The 22,117-nt window shown below is 47.3% G+C and overlaps 1 protein-coding gene across 2 annotated transcripts; it reads left to right on the top strand.

The window, feature by feature from the left end:
• Window positions 1-1,242: 1,242 nt before the first annotated feature.
• Window positions 1,243-21,576, top strand: Snrnp70 (small nuclear ribonucleoprotein U1 subunit 70). Of its 2 annotated transcripts, none has more exons than NM_001399641.1 (10): window positions 1,243-1,426; window positions 2,104-2,260; window positions 4,568-4,630; window positions 4,804-4,858; window positions 9,753-9,817; window positions 9,940-10,002; window positions 14,139-14,220; window positions 17,209-17,310; window positions 20,579-20,666; window positions 20,745-21,576. In NM_001399641.1, exons 2-10 carry the CDS (start codon window positions 2,114-2,116, stop codon window positions 21,433-21,435), a joined length of 1,356 nt encoding a protein of 451 aa, NP_001386570.1. In that variant the 5' UTR covers window positions 1,243-1,426; window positions 2,104-2,113; the 3' UTR covers window positions 21,436-21,576. The 2 variants fall into 2 exon arrangements, with proteins under 2 accessions (NP_001386570.1, XP_006229164.1); XM_006229102.5 differs by lacking the exon at window positions 1,243-1,426 and adding an exon at window positions 1,516-1,837 and having other exon boundaries at window positions 20,745-21,567.
• The last annotated feature ends 541 nt before the right edge of the window (window positions 21,577-22,117 follow it).

Here is a 22,117-nt window from a genome sequence, read left to right as displayed (position 1 = left end):
CACCTCAGTGCTGGGGCTTTTTCCTGGGTGCAGAGGTGTGTGGGTGTGGAACTCGGGTCTTCATGCCTGTGCAGCAAGCACCTAAATAAGCTATCTCCCCAGCTCTTTTCCTTGTTTTCTTGAGAGCGGCTTCTCTGTAGCACAGGCTAGCCTTTAAACTACAAACCCTGGGTAGTTGCAAGCTGTAAACCCAGCACATAGACAGCTGAGTCAGGGGGATTGCCAAGAGCTGAAGGTCAGGGTGACTGCAGAGAATTGAATTCAGGACCTCTGGATGGAGCAGTCAGTTGTGTTTAACTGCTGAGTCATCGCTCCAGATCCGTCATTGCCTCAAATGAAGAAAGAAACAGAAGAAGGAAGGAGGGAAGAAAGAAAGAAGAAAATGGAGAAGGAGAAGATGTAGAAGAAAAAACCTGGAATTGTGTGTTTTGTGCCTTGGTCCCAGCACTGAGGAGGCAAGAGGTAGGTGGGTGAGTTTGAGGCCAGCCTAGTCTACACAGTGAGTTCCAGGGCAGCCAGGGCTACACGGAGAAACCCTGTGTCGAAAAACAAAAACCAAAAACAAACACAAGAACACCCATCAAGAAAATATATATACACATATTATCGCGTATGTATGTATATATAAACATATATAGATAAATAACACACACTGATACAAAATGCAAAATCATCTTGGGTTATATGGTGAAACCTTGTCTGAAAAAAAAAAACAGAACACATTAAAAAGGAAAAAAAATACCAAACGGATGGATCTTTTCTCTCAACAATGTGAACTCCAGGAAGGAGAAGAGTATTTTGTCATGATCTGCGTCCCCCAGACCAAATAGTGGCTAGCACATACGAGAAATTTGGGAAAGAGTTCTCTCTTAAATAACATAACTGCAAAGACCCTGTTCAGGTACGCACTCTTTGACAGACTGCGGAAGGATATGTGCACGTGCATTACCTAGACGCATGCGTCGAAGGTCCGGGAAGTGTAAGGAAAAAGGGTGGAACATCTGTAAGTGTCTCGCGGTCATAGGCGGTTAGCTAGAGCGCGAGGTTGAGACTGACTTAGGTCCGATAACGCATGCGTAATAAGGTCGCTGGGCCGCGGAAGCTTAGGCATTTAAGGCGGCCTATAGCTTTTGCGCGTGCGCAGTGCCCGCGGTGTGGCCGGACTTGTGTGAGGGTTTCTTTCGGTTCCTATAACACATGCGCAGTGAGAAAGGCGGAGGGATTCGAGTCGCATTCACTCCCGGTTCTGATCGCGAGCTGAGGCCGCGCGGGTTGCGAGGAGAGGCCTGGTTTGCGCGCGCTGCGCGGACCACAGTGGATACCTGACGCGGGCACCGCCGAAGTGGAAGCCAGAGCGGGAGTTTTTGTTTGTGAACGGCGGCCGCGAGGCCTGAGACTAACGTCAGGCCGAGAAGAGCGCCGCGCGGTGAGTGAGTGGGTGAATGAGTGGCCTTAACGGGGTGTGGGGCCGCTACCCACAAACCCTTGCGGGGCCCCGAACCCTTTCCCCGGGGCTGTGGCCCGCTTCCCGGGTCAGTGCCTTAGACTTTACCCCCTGCGTTCCCCATCCTTTACCCAGAGTTCTCTGGGCACTCAGGCTCTCTTTCCCTCAGAGTCCCCCCTCCCCCAATCTCCTGCGGTCCCCTACCCACAGGCCCTTGCGGTTTGTGTGTTGCTTTTTTTCCTCGCCTTTTTTTTTTTTTTTGGTCGCATCCTGGACCTCTACCCATAATTCCTTTCGTCTCTGGCATCCTAGATATTTTACGCAGAGGCCCCCTGGCTTACGGGATATTATCCTTATGGCCTACCTTGAAACCCCTACTTCGTAATCTTGAAGGTATGAAGCGAGCAACCTCTAGAGCTCGAGGCTTCAGGATCCCTGGGCCCCACACCTCCTGACTCCTTTTCCTCTTTGTTTTCTGTGTTATTAGCCTTTCCTTTTTTTAGCTCCTGCCAAGGCCTTTTTTCAGGCAGGGGATAGCAGCATCCAGGAAATCTCACGCCTGTTTTGTTTGTTTTGTTTTGTTTTGTTTTTTGAGTGGAGGGGTCCTAGAAGAAACCTGTTCTAAATAAAGATTGCTAACATAACGTTTCTGGTCTTAGATTTGGGAAGATGACACAGTTTCTGCCTCCCAACCTTCTGGCCCTTTTTGCACCCCGAGACCCCATCCCATACCTGCCACCCCTGGAAAAGCTGCCACATGAAAAACACCATAACCAACCTTACTGTGGCATTGCACCATATATCCGAGAGTTTGAGGTGAGCACATTGGGAGTGTTCGGCTTCTGGGTGGGGGCGGGCTACCTTGAGGCATTCAGCTTCAAAACCTTTTTAGTTGTGTGGTGCGTGCGTGTGACTTGTACTGTTTCTTATATTGTTTCGTGCTTTTGTGTGCGTTTTAATTTTTTTTAAAGATTTATTAATTTTGTGTATATGAGTACATTGTCACTGTCTTCAGATACACCAGAAGAGGGCATCAGATCCCATTACAGATGATTGTGAGCCACCATGTGGTTGCTGGGATTTTAACTCAGGACCTCTGGAAGAGCAGTCAGTGCTCTTAACTGCTGAGCCATCTCTCCAGCCCGCGTTTTAATTTTTTTATTACACTTTTGTATATGTGTGGGTGTGTATGTGCAAACCGGTGAACATCAGAGGACAACTTGCAAGAGCCCATTCTCTCCACCTTGTGTGTCCAGGAGCTGAGGTTTTCAGACTTGATGGCAAGAGCTTTAACCTGAAGAACTATCATCTTTTGGTTGAGTTTTGAGACAGGATTTTGCTGTGTGTGTGTGTGTGTGTGTGTGTGTGTGTGTGTGTGTGTGTGTGTAGAGCTCAGTGTGGCCTTGACCTTATAGCAGTCCTCTTCCTCAGTCTTGTAAATGCTGCAGGTATTGCTTCCAGGAGTGGTTCATTTCCTCACAGAGTTAATATCTTTTGTATGGATATGGTAGTCCCTTGCCCAAGTTTATTGGCTAGATTGGTTACATTGGCAAGTGTATCTCCACCCTGTCTGGGTTGTTGTTTTGTCCTGCGGGAGGGGAGTTGGGGGTGGGGTGGGGGAGTGGTTACAGTCTTTCGTGGAGTCTTGGCTGGTCTTGTAGATTTCCCTTTGTCACTAAGGCCAGCCTTGAACTTACGCTTACTCTGCTCAAAGAGCCAGAGTTCTAGGTCTCTACCACTAACCCAGAAAACATCATATGTAATGCATTAGGTTAGCTTTAGCTTTAGCAAGAGGTAGCAGTAAGATGAAACCAGTGGAGAGCTGAGTCACAGAATGTCTGTTAAAGGATTTGGGATAAGGCAGTAAATGTCTGTGTTTGTCATTAAGAGGACAGGGTTGCATACACGACATGACTTAGCAGTGAAAAGTGATTGTTGCCAAGAAATCTGAGTTCTGGTCCTAGAATCCACAATGAAGGAGAGGATATGCTTTAGCATGTTGTCCTCTGATCTCTACATGCACAGTGATACATATACATCCTCATCTAAATAAACAAATGTAAAAATAAAGTGGTTTTTAAAGAGGATAGTGTTTGCTGGGGCTGAGCAGTGCGTCCTGCAGTGCTTGAGGCTAGGAGCTAGGGGTTGGCTCTGTACTTGCTGAGTACATATGAGTCACTTGAGCTCCTTGGAGTCAGTTCTCTTATGCAGAAAGTTTGTCATGCCCACCTTCAGAGCAGACCTAAGAAACACTGCCATATAGCCAGATGTCTCAGGAAGAACATTCTGACATTAAGTAGGAAAAGTAGAATTTACTAGATAACAGAAAGGTGATTCTTCAGTAATATTTGTCTACATGCCACTTGAGAAATGTTATTATCCAATAAACATTTACTTTAATGGGTACAGCTCAGTGGCACCCTTTTTGCAGATCATGTGCCAATTAGCATTTAATGAGAGCCTGGAGAGGATTTTATGACTTGCCATGGTGTTACAGATCGTCTTGCTTTGGAGGTCTGCCCTGCCCACCATCCTTTCAGACATATTTCTAACATTTGGCCCTCTGTGACAGGGTTCTTGGCTATGGGAAGGAACTAGGTAGCTTTGGTACTGTACCTTACAACCATGTTACCTATATCATGACAAATGTCAAATGTCTACAGGCATTTAGATTGATGTTCTTTTGTCCTGAGCTTTTTCTGTAGGCCTGACTGGACTCCCAACTCAGAGATCAGTTTGCCACTGCCTCTCAGTGCAGGGATAAAGGTGTGTGCCACCATGCCCAGCAATTGATGCTTTGGGTAAATACCAAAGATTGTTTCTATGTTTGTTTTTTAAAAAGGACCTTTAAAAAGACTTAATTTTTTTTATGTCTAGCAGACATAGTTAGTTGGACTAGGCAGAAGTTTCTGAACGCAGGAGGTTTCTATGTTGACCTCGCCAAAGGTGTGCAACAGTCTGGTCAGCATTGGTCTGTGGTATACCTCATCTGGGCCCTCACCTCTTGTCTTCTGTCAGTATACAGGGAACGTGTGGCGTTTGTGTATGGAAGATACTGAGAGTCTTCCTTCTACTCCTTGCTATTTTTCCATCACCATTCTCTGTCACCTTTCTTGTTCCTAGGACCCTCGAGATGCCCCTCCTCCAACAAGGGCAGAAACCCGGGAAGAACGCATGGAGAGAAAGGTATGTTGTTTTTACCTCTTAGTGTTTGTTGTTTTGTTTTTTTGTTTTTGTGTGGGTTTTTTGTTTGTTTGTTTGGTTTTGTGTTGTATTTTTTTAGCTACTTTTTTCCAAATGGTTCCTGACATCGAGGTACTTCTGGGTACACTCACTTTGCTTCTTTTTTCTACTGGCAGAGACGGGAAAAAATTGAACGGCGACAGCAGGAAGTGGAGACAGAGCTGAAAATGTGTAAGGTTCTCCTTCCTAGCAGTGTTCCCCTCCATTCTCATTTTGCTCCTCTTCCCAGGTCACATGTGTGTCTCTTCTGGGAGCTTGAGAAGCAGAGTTGGCTCACCTTCCTAGCAACCACTTGCCAGGCACTGCACTTGTATAAGGCTGTTGTGGGTTGTCCTGATGATTTTGATGTTAATTCAGTTTCCTCAAGAGGGGTGTCCCGTCCCCCACAAGCAGTTGATCACTCAGGTGATCTCGTGAACTTTCTCCCCATTTTAATTAGTCACCACTAAAGACAGTGGAAGGGAAAGGTGGGATGGGAGGTCTTAGTAGAGAGGAGAAGGGAAGAGAGAGGACTGAAGAAGAGGAAGAAGCCATGATGGAGCAGAACCACATGCCGAAAGTTGCAAAGAGTCTCATTGGGGAATAAATTAGTGAGGTGTTAGGTCTGCTCAATCTAGGCTTATAGCTTATAATTATTTATTGTAACTGGATTGTGTGTTTTTATATAGGCTTATTGGGGTTGAAAATTCCAACAGGCTTTTCTTCTTACATTACTTGTATGTTTTATTTTATTTTTTATAAGCATGGATTTTCTGCCTACCTGCATGTGGAAGATTAGAAGAGGGCATAGGATTTCCTGGAACTGTAGTTGGATAGTTAGGAGTTACTATGTGGCTGCTGGTGATCAAACTCCAGCCTTCTGGAAAGAGCAACCAGTGCTCTTAACTACTGAGACATCTCTCCATCTCCAGTCGGTTTATGCTTTTGACATGTAGGGAGACCTCAGTCATTTGCTTTCTTTCTTTCTCTTTTTTTTTTTTTTAAGATTTATTTATTTATTTTATGTACAGCATTCTGCCTGCATATGTGACTGCAGGCCAGAAGAGGGCACCAGATCTCATTACAGATGGTTGTGAGCCACCATGTGGTTGCTGGGAATTGAACTCATGACCTCTGGAAGAGCAGTCAGTGCTCTAACCACTGAGCCATCTCTCCAGCCCTATTTGCTTTCTTTTAAAGGAACCATGGCGTATGCCATTGTGTCTTCAGGTAAGGCATGGGGTGATCTGGCCATTTGATCCTGACCATATCTCCAGCTCCCTGAGCTTGGAATTGGAGATACTACACCCAGATAAGGAGGGATTAAGTAGTACTTGGTAATCAGACTCACAAAAGTGATCTTGGTATTCAGTAGGTAAAGACTCACCACAGGATGAGGTTTATCTCCATCTGTTGTCTGCAGCCTTGTTGAATCATTCTTTTCTAAACTATATTTTAGAACTTGTAGGTAGTTAGTACACATGATGAGTAAGTTAGTGCACAGAGCTCTAGCTCTTGTGTACCTGGTTCTATGTATTTTCTCAGACACCTCATACTTCATGTTCAAGCCACAGAAGCACCTCCTAATTCCTATGGATTTTTGCCTTCCCTAATAAATGGATTTTTAGCTATATAAGTTGTTTCCAGATGTTGCTACTCAGTTTGCCTTTAGCACCCATGTTACGGTTCTCTAAAGGAACAGCACTGATAGAAATGTGTGTGTCTGTGTCTTACAGGCTGTGGTCTGGCTAGTCAAACAATGACTTTTTTCAACAGAAAGGCTAAGAGTTTGTTCACTGGAAAGTCTGTGTTGGAATCCTGAAGAAGTAGCTCTGATACCAGTGAGAGAATGCTTTAGCAGCAGGAGGGATGACCCTGGCAGGGAGTCAGGGCAGGCAGGCAGAAAACTTTCTTCATTCATGGTTTTATGTAGGCTGCCAACAAAAGGTATGACCCAGATCTCAGTTGGCTTTTCTTACCTCAGATGACTGAATCCAGAAGCCCTCAAAGGCGTGCCCAGCTGCCTGGGTTTTAGTTGACTCCAGAGTCATGAAAGTTGTCAACTAAGATGAGCCATCCCAACACCATTTATAACTTCCCTAGCTTGTCATAAAGATCTGCCTTTGTTACTTGCTAAATGTCACAAAGTGAGACATTCCATGTCCAGGGTCCTCTTGGCTTAGACAGTGCTTTATTAGTGTGTCTTGTTCACTTGTCTCCCCAGCCCAAATTCTCTTAAAGGAGCTTTCCAAAGATAAGTACTCAATTCTTCCTCCTGCCCTCAGCATAATGCCAATCTCTTCCTGTAATCCATGTTTGCCTTGCATCAGTTGAAGAATGTGGGAGATTATGTAGAATAGACCCATGACCAGAAATCTAAAAAAAAAAAAAAAAAAAAAAAACCGACAAGGAGAAGTTGGGGGCAGGGAATAGGGGGACCATGGAATAAGAGGTCAAAAGACTCATCATCTGAGGTTGGTTTCCAGAGTAAAAACCAAAAAAGGGGGGGGAGATCAACTAAGCAAGACATTGAGCTTGACTGGATTGGGGTTTAAATGTGGTGTATACAGGTTTCATTCTGATATAGCCCCAGTCGAGGGATTGAAAATGAAGTTAGAAATTAGTCATTAACAATGATACTGTGGTTTCAGTTTATTGAAATGTATTTATTTCAATTGCATTGATGATCAACATAGTGTGCTCTGAGATGTGACTGAAATTCCAAAGTTGGGTTGGGGAATGTAGAGATCAATTAAGTTAGGCCCTGTGGTGGTAATTGAAGCAGGTTCATTGTACTGTCTAAAATAGAGCAGAGGATGGATCAGGTACGGTAGGGTATCTATCTATGCCCAGTAACTATAGAAGCTTCTATTAAAGGAGACTCTGTCCCTTTGCTGAGCACTTGATGTCCTTCATGTTATGAACTCATGGTGACTTGTACGTGCAGGAGGAATGATTATTCCCATTGCAAGATGAAAAACAAGTAGTATGTTGTGGAGTTGTAGAGTATCTTATAAAGAGGGGGCGTTTCAGGTTTCACAGCAACTAATGGAAAGCCTAGTGAAGTTTTCTAGCTGTAAGGCTTCCTGTAGTCTAGTTCTGTGTTAGGGTCCTGACAAGGGAGTCCTAAGAAGTTCAACCTTGACACATATGCACATTTAGGCACTGGCTGTCAAAGAGAAAGGAAAAGGGGACAAGAATCATCACTGATTCCTTTTCTTTTTTAAAAATAAAACTTTTTTAAAGATTTGCTTTATGTATGAGTGCACTGTAGCTGTCTTCAGACTCACCAGAAGAGGGCATCAGGTCTCATTACAGGTGGTTGTAAGCCACCATGTGGTTGCTGGGAATTGAACTCAGGACCTCTGGAAGAGCAGTCAGTGCTCTTAACCACTGAGCCATCTCACCAACCTGACTCCTTTTTTCTTTACTCCTCCCAATTTTCAGCACCCTAGGATTAACCCTGCCTAGGGACAGGTAGTGGGATGAGGTCAGCAATGTTGAGGGGCATCTCTTGAGTGGAGGTGCAGTTGAAAGCCTTAAGTTTTGAAGAGCCCTCTTTTGTTATGACCATGCCCTTTTTTTTTTTATTCATTTATTATATATAAGTACACTGTAGCTGTCCTCAGACACACCAGAAGAGTGCATCGGATCTCTTTACAGATGGTTGTGAGCCACCATGTGGTTGCTGGGAATTGAACTCAGGACCTCTGGAAGAGTAGTCGCGTGCTCTTAACCGCCGAGCCATCTCTCCAGCCCATGACCATGCCCTTAATGATCAAAAGGACTACCACCATGGCTGATTCTTTGGATCTAGTTTGCCTGTTGGTGGGAAAGTCACAACTGATAACTGAAGAAGCTTGCAAAATATTAATGCCTGTGATCTGTCAATATGAGAAACACAATTTGTAACAAAGACCATTTGTCTGGACTGCTTAAGCATAGGCAGGCAGAAGAAATAGCCCTGCTTTCCTGCTTAAAGGCCCTAGACATGCCTTGTGTTCTTCCAAATTGCTATGATCCTGAGAAGGACGAAGATCTTTAAGTTTTTTAAGATTTATTTATATACACTAGAAGATCCCATTACAGATGGTTGTGACCCACCATGTGGTTGCTGGAAATTGAACTCAGGAAGATCTTTGGAATGACAGCTAGCTGCTGAGCCATCTCTCCAACCCCCAACCCCCTTTATTTTGATTTTTTTTTTTAAAGAGCATTGCTTTCTGTAGCTCAGACTGGCCTCAAATTCTTAGCATTCACCTTTTCCCCAAACTGTGTTTTTATCTCTTCTATGACCTCTTTATTTAGCAGTTCTAGCTACATTCTAAGGATTGTAAGAATGAGAGAGCCAGGGTGGCTGATAAGATGGGCACAGAATGTTCAGCACAGGGGTGCAGCTTCTAGCACCCCACACCCCATAAAGATTGGTTAATAGATTCTTGGTTTTTTTCTGGAGACTTAATTCTTGTCCAAATGGAACAGTGTCTTGGAAGTTCCTGGTCATTTGCTTTTAGCACTAGCCCAGGGTCCCTGCCTCAGGGCTAGGGAATGGAGGAGAAAACCTATCCTTAACTATCTTCCTTTTTGAGACAGGGTCTCATTTCGTAGCCCAGACTGACCCCACCTATCCTGGACTCTGGTTCTGTAGTCTGAGGTCTGAGACTGTTTGGTACCAGGTTTGCTCCTTTGCTGTGGTTGCAGTCTGTCACAAGCTAGCTCAAGCCATTCCTCCAGTGAGATCCCACAGCCTTGGGTAATGCTCAGTTCACCTTGCACTGGGAATGGCTAGCCAAAGTATATAGTTGTGAAGTGACTTTTAGGTCTTCCACATCCTGTTTGATGTTTTTGCTATCCCAGGAGACTGTTATCATCATCTGTCAATCACTCTAGAAAAAGACCATTGAACTTTAGTGAAACCAGTCCTGAAACGGGGTGTACTCGAGCTTACTAAATCACACTCAGCTTTTCTCTCGGGGTCGGGGGTGCCTAGGTTCCATCTTCATGTACTCGGCCTCTTCCCATCCATTGCTCCTCTATCCAAAACTGTGGGCACTGTCTACTTCAAAATGATCTTCTCTTTGTACAGGGGACCCTCACAATGATCCCAATGCTCAGGGCGATGCCTTCAAGACTCTGTTCGTGGCTAGAGTGGTAAGTACCCAGTTCCTGTCCTGGGTATCCTAGGCTACTGAGAATTTGGGTCTAGTTCTGAGTGGTTCAAGGGCTTTGGAACAATGTGCTTCTTCCACTTAACTTAGCTTTATGTCTTGTAGAACTATGACACAACAGAATCTAAGCTGCGAAGAGAGTTTGAGGTGTACGGACCCATCAAAAGAGTAAGTGTGTCCAGGTAGAGGGTTGAGGTGGGGGTACTTGGAGGAGGGAGCAGTGGCCTGAAGAGAAGAAGGCGGCTGGGTTCCCTGCCTAGGAACATCATTCTGGGCCTGGGTTTATTTCCTTTAGTATAGCTTTAATGTCAAGTAACATTGGAAATGGTGAGGCCTTGTGGATTTGAAGACCAGCTCTGCAGTGTTCAGCCTGCTGTAAGTTGGTGTATGTGCAGTCAGTCGATTAAGGTTAAGTCAGCCCATTATGGGGTTAGGCTGTGTTTGGGTGGTAAGTTGGTTGGAATTTTACAGTTTGTACTTGCCTAAAACTTAATGCAAATTATTGCCCAAGACCTCTTAAATTAGTTATTTGTTCTCTTCTGCCCCCAGGACTAGGGCTTAAGCCCAGGGCAGAGGTGTATATGCTAAGCAAGCATTGTACCTGAAACTATATCCCTAGTCCCTGTATAATTGCTGCGTTATAGACTTAAGAATTCTTTGTTTTACGTATATGGGTGTCCTTTGCCTGCTTGTATCTGAGTGTATTACTACACTGGTGACTGGTGCACAAGAAGTCCAGAATAGGTTGCTAAGTTTTCTGGAACGGGTTACACAGGGTCATAAGCCACCATGTGAGTGGTGGGAAGCAAGCCGTGTCCGCTGCAAGACCATCAAGTGCTCTTAACCACTGACCCATTTCTTCGTATTCCTGACTGCCTGTATGTATTCGTATTCACATGAGTGCAGTGCCCGTGAAGGCCAGAAGGCATTGGATCTAGAATTCCTATGACTGAGCTGCCATGTAGATGTGAGGGGACATCTTGGGTTCTCTGCACTGCCTTATTGCAGTGGGAAGGAGGAGAGGATTGGCATGTGTGGAGCCACTTCAGATGGGTTTTCTTCCTTGGTATGAATCCTGGAGATCAAACTCAGCCCTCTCCCTGGCTCTTAAGATTGTCCCACAGAGTCTAGGCTGGCCTTGAGTTCATTATATAGAGAAGATGACCTTCATGACCTTCAATTTTGATGTTTTAGGGGTTGAATACAGGGCTTCATGCATTTTTAGGTTATTACTACCAACTAAGCTACAGATCACAGACTTTTTTTTCTTTTTTTTTTGGTTCTTTTTTTCGGAGCTGGGGACCGAACCCAGGGCCTTGCGCTTCCTAGGCAAGGGCTCTACCACTGAGCTAAATCCTCAACCCCTTCACAGACTTTTTTTATTTGTTTGTTAAGACAGGGACTAACTATTCCAAATAGGCCTCTCTTCTTTTTTTTTTGTTTTTTTTTGTTTTTGTTGTTGTTGTTGTTGTTGTTGTTGTTGTTGTTGTTGTTGTTAAGGTTTTCTTGCATGTGTGTATAACAAGTGCGCACAGTGACCTCAGTCTGGAACCAGAGTTATACATACATACTGTTGTTAGCTGTCCTGTGGAAGGTAGGAATGGAGCTTGGATTTCAGCAAGAGCCACAAGTGCTCTTAGCCTCAGTAACTATTTATCTAGCCTTTCCCAGTTTTACTTTGAAATGTGTTGCTAAGTTATCCAAACTGCCCTTGAACTTACTGTGTAGTTAAGGGATTACTAATTGTCGTATAATCTGCAGAAGTTATTGCTGTAGATAAGAGAGGTTGGGGATTTAGCTCAGTGGTAGAGCGCTTGCCTAGCAAGCAAAAGGCCCTGGGTTCGGTCCTCAGCTCCGGGAAAGAGAGAGAGAGAGAGAGAGAGAGAGAGAGAGAGAGAGAGAGAGGGGTACCCATGACAGGATGTTTCATGTGGCCCTGAGTGTGAAGTGTCTGCTTCTGCCCCTTTGTTAGAAACATACTGCTAGGCTACATTCCTTTAATCCCAGCAATCAGGAGGGTAGAGGCAGGTGCATCTCTTTTGAGTTCTAGGCCAGCCTGGTCTACATACCTAGTTCAGGATAGCCAAGGTTAGTAAAAACCTTTCTCCAGCAGAGCAAGCAAGCACAGGAGAAACAGTCAGAAGGGAACTAGAAGGGAACCACACTAATTGGTTATCCAGTACCAAAAGGTCAGTCCTGAAAACACACACGCAGGTATGCATGGACTGAGCAGATTGTATTTAGAGATAGACAAACACCTATGTGTAACAACAATTAAAATTTTTAAAAAGGGGGTTGGAGAGATGGCTCAGCTGTTAAGAGCACTGACTGTTCTTTCTGAGGTCCTGAGTTCAATTCCCAGCAACCGCATGGTGGCTCACAACCATCTGTAATGGGACCTGATGCCCTCTTCTGGTGTGTCTGAGGACAGCTACAGTATACTCATACAAATAAAATAAATCTTTTGGGGCTGGAGAGATGGCTCAGAGGTTAAGAGCACCCGACTGCTCTTCCAGAGGTCATGAGTTCAATTCCCAGCAACCACATGGTGGCTCACAACCATCTGTAATGGGACCTGATGCCCTCTTCTGGTGTGTCTGAAGACAGCTACAGTGTACTTATATATAATAAATAAATAAATCTTTAAAAAAAAAATAAAATAAATCTTTTGAAAAAAGTTAAAAAGAAGCATTTAGTTTGAATGGGAGGGGGCTGGAGAGATGGCTCAGTGGTTAAGGGCACTGACTGCTCTTCCAGAGATCCTGAGTTCAAATCCCAGCAACCACATGGTGGCTCACAACCATCTGTAATGGAATCCTCTCCTTGTGTATTGAAGACAGCAACAGTGTACTCATAAATAAATAATAATAAAAATTTGAATGGGAGGGTTTGGTGGGAGGAAATAAAGTAACTATAACCTCAAGAAATCATTTAAATAGAAAATACTGGACAGAAGATGAAAGAAAACATGCTAAATTTAAATATGGTGACTTATACCTGTAATTCTAGCCCTAGAAAGACTTAAGTCAGTAAAACTTTTATAATGTTAAGACTGCCCTTGGTGGGGGCTGGAGAGATGGCTCAGTAGTAAAGAGCACTGACTGCTCTTCCAGAGGTCCAGAGTTCAAATCCCAGCAACCACATGGTGGCTTACAACCATCTGTAATAAGATCTGATGCCCTCTTGTGTGTCTGAAGACAGCAACAGTGTACTTATATATAATGAATTAAAAAAAAATGACTAGCCTGGGCTACAGACTGAGGTCTATACAAAAAATAGAAAAAACATAGATGCTGTGCAAAGCCTTGAAGTAAAACTTAACTGCTCTGTGTCTTGTTTTCCTCTGCTGGGAGACAAAGTAAGACCTGGCGCTCATGACGGACACAAGCTGCTTAGCCCAGGGCAAGGCATTGGATGGGCTGTCTGGCCTTTCCCTGGTTCCTGGGTGACAGGAAATGGTGCCTTCCCACTCTCCAAAGCCCAGTGGAACCTGGTTCTGTCATGTCAGCTTGGAATCTCAGTTGGCTTTTGAAGATTTCAGGTTGTAGAGTTAAAAGTCCTAGGGTTCCTGAGCAAGCTTAAGACCATATCCATCCAGGTTTGGGCAGGTAGTAAAGTGCAAAAAAGGCCAGTCCTTCCTCGGTAGCCCAATTAAATGGTGTTATCTCCCAGAAATCTTACTCTATTGCCCTACCTCCTGGGTCCCAGCATTCCTTTATGAATCCTGTATCTCTGTGCTTAAGCCTCTGTGTCCCTGATATATGGAGAGAGGGCTTAGAAGCTTCATCCTGACCTTACATGGCCTAGTTGGCCCTGTGCTCCCTCATCCCTGTTCTGTCTTACAGAGGGTCTTAAATGCTCTGGGTCCTCCATTCTCCTTACCTTCCCATATATTGGGCTCTGCATGCACATGGCAGGCAGACTTCTGTTTGCCTTGTTCAACATGGACCATCCACAGTGGCCCTTTATCCTATGCACACTGTTCATTTTTCATCCCTGGCTTGCTTTGGGTGCATTTGACTCAATGCCTGTCTGCCTTGTGGCCTCACTTGATATCCACCATCAGAATGCTCAGTTTCCATAGATCTGTAGCCACAGCCTGCTCCATCCTGCTTTGCAGGATGCCATGCCTCCTATGTGTTGCTTGTTTCCACTGGACTCTGGCTTTTACTAGAGTGAGAGTCCCTTGGGATGTTTGAAGGATAAATCTGTTACTAGTGTGTCCCCAGCCCAAGGCCTGTGTTATGGGGTGGGTGGGGCAGCCCTGTAACTTGTGTGGCTGATGCCTTCTGCCTACCCTGCAGATCCACATGGTCTACAGTAAACGCTCTGGGAAACCCCGTGGTTATGCCTTCATCGAGTATGAGCATGAACGAGACATGCACTGTGAGTACTGTGCCTCTGCCCTTCCTTCTGACCCTCTACCTCTGCTGCCCAGCCTCTCCCCCCGTCGTCTGTTCCCTCCCCTGCCATACCTGACTTTAGCATTGTCTCTTCTCCCTCTGTTTCTGATATATCTTTTTTTTATATATTTATATACGTGTTTTTTAAAAATCAAAAACCAAACCCCCCACAACGTGTGTGTGAGCCCAGGGAGGTAAGTGTCACACGTTGAACCTCAGGGGCCAGGAGGGCACTGGGTGGGGTATGGGGCCAGTGGAGGTGGGGGAGGGGTCGGGTTTGGGGAGCTTCTCCCCATTAGGCCCCCACTAGAGTTGGGGGCCACTAGGTTGGAGCGAGCTGGCCTTTGAACCAGCCCTCTTTCCCCCCAGTATAACTGGGCTGGGCCACCCGACCCTCCACCTCCCCACTCCAACCCCCACCTAGTCCTCATCAAGCAGTGATCTGGTGGGCATGTTTAGTACCCACTCCCACAGCTACAAAGCCCCATTGAGGCTATGCGGCGTCCATTCGGGTAGGGCTGGGTGGGTGGGGGTGGGCAGGGCTGCGGCGTGTCCAGGGGCCGCCGTATTAATTGACTGTTCTTATTGTCACTGCAGCCACCACGCAGCTGGCTTGCAGCTGATGCTTACGCTCCCCTTACAACACCTCAGTGTATGGTTGGTATAAGGGTTTGTATCATGGGTAAGATCACAGCACCGCACACCAGCCCAGCTTAGCCAGGCAGCTTAGGAACAGCGAGGCTTCCCCTCCCACCCTAGTCACCTTTCAGTCTCCCTTTACCCACAGCCCTTTCCTCATTTGGGTGCCCTCCACCCCTCTTGCCCCCATCCACATTCTCTCTGGTAATCTCACTGATCCCAAGGGGAAGGGTGGACCTCGATGGGAGAGGCATTTGCCTCCATAGTCGGGCTCCACCCAGCCTCTGACATCTGGGTCATATTGGTAATCCTAAAGCTGGGGTGTCCTGGGACCAGGGCTCTATGTGGAGCCCTTCAGCCCAACCCTCCCTGCCCTGTGACTTCTGTGGAGTTGTCACCATAGTGGTCTAGGAAAGTCTGATTTCTAGTTTGGGGTATTGTGTCCCTCCTGTCTTCCTTGGTGTGGTGGGAGCCTCCTGAGAAGGCAGCTGTGATGTCCAGTGCCTGAGCTCCCCAAAGTGCATGGATTGGGGTTCAGGGTATGGGAGGGGTGGAGCAGGCCTTAAAACAATTGAAGGTGTGGTAGTTTTTTACTAAATCTGTACAGAGGCGGAAGAGAGGGAAAGAGAGAGAAGCCTAGACTGACACAATTACACGGTCTTCTTGCTGTTTTCTGGGTTGGACATCTGGGGTTTGGGATGGGGAACCTAAGCAGGGTTCCTGTATTTGACTGAAGTCTTTTAAGTTCCCTCCCCTCTCACTCTGTTCTGGGGTTAGGGGCCGATTGGCCCCTCCTGGAGCATGGGAAGCATTTTCTTGGATCCCAGGTGTGTCCCCTGTGTGCTAGCCTCAGAGCTGTTGCCACTAGTGGGAGGGCACATGGAATCGAGATGGAGAACCTGACCCTAGTATTGAGTGCTGGGCCTGTACCTAGTGAAGGTGATTGAGGCAGTGGTGAGCAGTAGGTGTTTTTGAGGCCTTGAGGCCCACTGTTTAGGTTGGGCAGGATAGATAGACCCAGGTCTCCCAGCCCAGGTGCAAATCATCCCTCAGATTCTGAGGCTCCCTTTTTTCCTTCATCCATGTGTTTCTAGATGATGTGGGAAATGTAGTCTTTCCCTCTCAGGGTTCCCTGTAGCTTTAGTTGCCCTAATGGTGGTGGGTGTGGGGTCTGTATGAGTACTCAGGTAAGCTTGGGGTCTCCAGGTAAGCAGTCCCGTGTCCCAACCCCTACCCCACCCCCGGGAAGCCCGCCTCCTCGCCAGGCCCCCAGGAGTTGCCGGCCCCCCCCATCCCGCTCGGTTTGGACACCCGCAAGGCCGGCATCGGTAAATGGCACCTTTTTCTCTTCCTCTGGTTGTTATTGGGGGGGAGTGGGCAGGGGTGGGGCAGGGTATTGTGGTTGGTGAGCACAGCCCCTTAGGCCAGGACTGGGACCTGGACAGGGACTTTTTGGCCTTCTTAACAGCCCTGCCTGATCACAGGCCTGGACTCTGGGCCATCCCACTATGTCTTATGTTCCTCAACTTCCCTGAGGGTTCAGGCTGGGCTGCAGGCCCTGCTGGCCATTGACCTCGACTTGGAGGACAGAGCTGGCCAGGGTAGGTGGTGGCAGGGTCAGTCGGCTCAGGTAAGGCAGGGATTTTGAGTAGCACGGCACATGTCCCTCTGGGTCCAGCCAGGGTCCTTGGAGGCCCCTGGGGAGCTCAGCACCCACCTGTATCCCTGCCAATTCCTAAAGGTCTTTCCACTCCTGTTCATTTCTGTTCTGATGTCTGTTTCCTCACACTGACCTCCCCTATAAAAACACACAGAAAAACCAAAAATGAAAAACAAAAAAAAACCTGGTGTGGTCTGGATGTGGAGGGGCCCAGTGGGCCTCCTGCCTAAGCATGGTGTCTAGGGTGCATGCCTGGGTGTGGAGGGGCCTAGCCAGCCTCCTGCCCAGCATGGTGTCTAGGGTGCATGCCTGGGTGTGGAGGAGCCCTCCCCACAGCAGAGGCCAGCATTCAGCTAACCTCCAGTTTCTTTGCAGCAACTTTGGCCACCCTGGCAGGAGGGGGCTGCTCCATCATGTGAAAGCTGGGGGAGGCCAGGGTGAATGGTTTGCCCCCCAATAGCACTTGGGGGTGCCCGAAAGGAATCAGGCACTGGATGGAGCAGGCCCTTCAGGGTGGGGAGAGGGCTGTCTGGCTGTTGGTTGCCTGGCTGACTGGTGGGAGTGTGAGTGTGTGTGTGCAGATGTGGTTTGAGGGGCAGGGATGCTGTTGTATGGAGCCTTGTCTGACTAGAGGACCTTCTGGGGATTCCCCCTCCCCCACATCTGTTGCAGCCGCTTACAAGCACGCAGATGGCAAGAAGATAGATGGCAGGAGGGTCCTCGTGGATGTGGAGAGGGGCCGGACTGTGAAGGGCTGGAGGCCCCGGCGGCTAGGTGAGTGCATTTGCCCTCGGGGCACCTGGGCCTGTGAATATAGATTATTATTCTTCAGTCTCCCCAACCCATCTGCCTGTTCCTCCATTTCCAGCTTGTCTTCTTATCATCTTCATGGCTTTGGACGCTGGTGCACACAGACACCTACACATGAGCACCCAAGCATGCCCTGGTCTTCCCTGCATGAGTGATTGACCAGCAGCAGCTTTTGTGCAGTGTTGGAAACTTCCACACTGACCTCAGCCACCTTATGCCCAGTGTACTTGGTATCATGGGGTGGGTTGGAGAGAATCACTGGCTCTAGCTTTGCTCTTGCTCTCACTGAATGGCTTCGCTTCTTCACTCTCTAGCTGAGTCACCAGCCCAGCTCCTGGCTTCATACCTGAAGCAAGAGAGCAGCAGCAGCCTGTGCTCTGATCTTGCATCTGTCCCCTCACTTTCTTTGTGGTGGTTATGGGCTATCTCCATGGGGGTTGTTGTGGCAAGTCTTGAAATGCATCTGAGGGTCTTTTTAATTTTTTAATTTATTTATTTTATGTCTGTGTGGACACTGTTGCTCAGGACTTCTGGAAGAGCTTTAACCACTGAGGCTCTTGTCTCAGTCCCAAGGGTTGTGATGTCAGTAGATCCTCATTAAGACCTTGAGGCTGGACTTTGAGAGTTTGCTGCTCACTCTGTAGACAGATGTCAGTCTCTTTGCTGATGCCTCAGATTAGGCCCGAGCTGGGTTAGGTCTTTGTCCTGGTGCTTCACTCTGTCTCAGGCAGCATCACCTGGCTTTGCTTGCACCTGTGCGCCAGTGCTAACCTCCCACCCCAACCACAGGGGCCCACAGTTCTCTTTTAAAAAGGGTGAATTCTTGAGACTTTGTGCTGTGCTGAATGAAGTCTCAGAAACAAGTCAGTTGTTCTGGTGTATGGATTTGTTGATACTAATATAAATAATAAACTATGAGCCTTCTTCACTCAGATGGAGAGACATTTTAGCCTATGTGAAACTTTGTGCAGAATTTTCCCACATGTAGTGCATAGTGGTATTTGTTATTATTTGTATGAGGTTCTGAGACATGGTCTCAACTGTGAAGCCCAGGGTAGCCTCAAGCTCATGGTGATTTCTCCTGCCTTAGCCTTTAGTGAACAAGCTGTTTGTTTTAACTCAGTTTCTGAGGTTTCAGGCTATGGTTTGACTAGCCCTGTTGCTTTTGGACTTGTGACAGTCAGATATGAAGAGTGGTGGAGGGAAGGAGTTTACCTCCTGTGCAGAAAGTGTTTTATTTTGAAAGATGCTGTAGACATTGTAGCTATGTTTGGCTACTTTGTGGGTTCTTTTTTCTTTCTTTCTTTTTTTTCTCGGAGCTGGGGACCGAACCCAGGGCCTTGCACTTCCTAAGCAAGCGCTCTACCACTGAGCTAAATCCCCAGCCCCTGCTCTTTTTTCAACCCTTATCCTTCCACCCTTTCAACTCCCTAAAACTACATAAGTTGGGGGGGGGGGGATACAGAGGAGTAAAAAGAGATCCCTGAATAAAATCAGGGGTTGAAAAGGACACTTACCTGCTTGCTGATTAGGGGCATTGAGTTCCTTGGGGCAAGTTTGATCTTCACCATTAGGATATATCATTTCTTCTTCTCTTTTCTTTTTGTGCCTAACAATCCAACAACCTACCCTAACCTGACCTCAAGAATTCAAATACCCTCTGAAAAGTTCCCAGAATTCCAAATGTCATACAATCACAGAAGCTTATCTGCAGCTGGCAAAACCATGCCTCTTACAAAGCATGAAGCAAATCCGCTGCTTCAAAGCAGCCCTACATCCTTGCATCTGGGATTAAAAATGAAAATATGTTCTTAGAATATTTCTCTGTGTGTGTGTGTGTGTGTGTGTGTGTGTGTGTGTGTGTGTGTGTGTGTGTGTGTGTGTTTAAAGATCTCTTTATTTTATATATGTGAGTGCATTGTAGCTGTCTTCAGACACACCAGAAGAGGGTATCAGATCCCATTACAGATGGTTGTGAGCCACCATGTGGTTGCTGGGATTTGAACTCAGGACCTCTGGAAAAGCAGTCAGTGCTCTTAACCACTGAGCCATCTCCAACCAAGCCTCGGTGTTTTTTAAAGTAACCCAAATTACAGAATTCTCGCTATAGACTTTTTTTATTGATAATTAATGGCCTAACCTATTGTTAGGCTGTGATCCAGCAGCTAAAGTCTGTGTCCTGCTTTGCAGTAGTCTAACCTGTAATCTATACCTACTTTAACAGCCTAGCATGTGGCTGACTTCTCTTTGCCTGTGCTCCTATGTGAAACACAGGTCCACCTCACTCCTTCCTTGCCAAGTTACTGGGGCCCAGTGGCTCATTAGTCCACCCCATCTGAAGATGAGACTGCCACCTGCTCCCTAGTGCTAGTGTTGTGTACCCAACACCTTCTAGACCAGGTGTTAAATCTGTGCAAGTTTAAAGTCTTTTTGTGGCTTGTCAGAATCTGGGGAGGTGTGGGAGTGCTTTCCTTGAACAGTTGTGGAGTTGCTGATGGCCTCTAACAGTTCAGTGCAGCATGGTGTAGTGTGATGAGCAGGGCAGGGATCTCGAGACTGACAGGGAAGTAGAAGGTACAGAGACAAGGAAAGCAAGGTAAATGTTACATGGCTGACTGATGCGAGCAAGAGGCAGCTGAGAAGGCTGGAAATTTAGGATTCCCTGGGAACCTAGGTATGACAGGTCTTCCAGCTTTTCTGGTATTTGTTGTTTTTTGTTTTTGTTTGGCTGGCCTGAAGCTCACTGTCGGCCAGGCTCCCTCTGCCTCTGAAGTATGGGTTAAAGGGGTGCAATACCAAACCTAGTTACTTTCAGCTTTTCTATAAGTTCATACTTTGGACTTTGTGCTCAAAGTACAAATTGGTAGTGGACTAGGTTGACAAGCTTGGGAGGCAAGAAGGTTCTTGTTCAGGTGTCCCCAGCTCTAGCGTTTTGTGCAAAACCTTGCTGGATAACATGGCTGTCCTACAACCAGCGGACATGGAGATGATTGGCATGAGATTATATATACCCTGTGGCAGTGAGTAGAGGCGCTTGTTTTTTGTCAGCTGTGTAGGCCCCTTTAAGATACTCCCTTTTGGGGTTGGGGATTTAGCTCAGTGGTAGAGCACTTGCCTAGGAAGCGCAAGGCCCTGGGTTCGGTCCCCAGCTCCGAAAAAAAGAACCAAAAAAAGATACTCCCTTTTAAACTGTGTCCACTAACGCTGCCATGTTCCTTTACTTGGCCCACAGGAGGTGGCCTTGGTGGTACCAGAAGAGGTGGGGCAGATGTGAATATCAGGCATTCAGGCCGAGATGACACTTCCCGATATGATGAGAGGTAAGGTTGGGCACCTGGTTTCTTGGGACAGGGCAGTCACAAGGGGGTACCCTTCCATGCAGTGCTAACCTCATATAGGCCGGGCCCCTCCCCGCTTCCACACAGAGACCGGGACCGGGACCGCGAGCGGGAGCGCAGAGAAAGAAGCCGAGAGCGAGACAAGGAGAGAGAAAGGAGACGCTCCCGCTCTCGGGACCGGAGGAGGCGCTCTCGGAGTCGAGACAAGGATGAGCGGCGCCGATCCAGAGAGCGAAGCAAGGACAAAGACAGAGATCGAAAGCGTCGAAGTAGTCGGAGCCGGGAGCGAGCACGCAGGGAGCGGGAGCGAAAAGAGGAGCTTCGAGGCGGAGGAGGAGGTGGTGGTGGTGGTGGTGGTGGCGGCGGCGGAGGCGGTGGAGGCGACATGGCTGAACCCTCTGAAGCTGGTGATGGAGCTCCTGATGATGGGCCTCCTGGAGAGCTTGGCCCTGAAGGCCCTGATGGCCCTGAGGAGAAGGGTCGGGATCGAGACCGGGAGAGGCGTCGAAGTCACCGAAGTGAGAGGGAACGCCGTCGGGACCGAGACCGTGACCGGGATAGAGAGCACAAGCGTGGGGAGCGGGGCAGTGAGCGGGGCAGGGATGAGGCCCGGGGTGGGGGTGGCAGCGGTCAGGACAATGGGCTGGAAGGGCTAGGTAGTGATGGTCGAGACATGTACATGGAGGCCGAGGGTGGGGATGGGTACATGGCCCCAGAGAACGGATATCTGATGGAGGCAGCGCCTGAATGAAGAGGCCTCTGTTGTGGACATGCTCCTGCCTTGCTGTCTGCCTTCCTAGCCTTTCCACCTTGGCTTGCCCTCTGAGGGCAGAGGTTTTTTGTTCTGATCCCTTGGATTTAAGAATAAAATTAATTTCCTGTTGATAGTGGGCACTTGGTGTCTTACTACACTTCATACTGTTCAGCTCCACTTGGTATACTGTTCCTAGTGCGTGTGTTATAACCTGAATTAGAGGCTGTTCTCCCGGCCACCATAGCTGCTTTACAAGTGAGATAGGGAAGCCCTGGCTGCATCTTTCTGAGAGAACAGTAGGCAAAGAGGCAGGGTGCCAGCCATTGACATTTCTGGAGGGATGGAAGACAGCTGGGAGAGTTTTGAGTGTGGCGAGCCCTGAGGAAGCAGTGGCTAGCCTGGCATAACCCTGAAGAAAGGCTGAAGGCAGTCCCATTGAGAGCTGTCTGATAGTACTTCAATCTGCTGCTTAAGGCCCAGTCTTTACATTTAACCAAGGATAGATACCACCAGAGAGCTGAGGAACATCTACCACGGATAGCTGGTCCTGAAAGTGACTTTCACTCGTTGCTGTGTTTCCCACATTTTCAGGTAGGCTTATGGTTTTGCTAAGAGCATCTTACTGCAGAAAGCTTGGAGCAATGAAAACTTGAGAAAGCCATTGGAGACTAATGGAGAC

The sequence above is a fragment of the Rattus norvegicus genome, chromosome 1 (genome assembly GCF_036323735.1).
Source record: "Rattus norvegicus strain BN/NHsdMcwi chromosome 1, GRCr8, whole genome shotgun sequence".
Lineage (NCBI taxonomy): Eukaryota > Metazoa > Chordata > Mammalia > Rodentia > Muridae > Rattus > Rattus norvegicus.
Note: the sequence above shows the minus strand (reverse complement) of the source record. Positions and strands in the feature narration are given on the sequence as shown.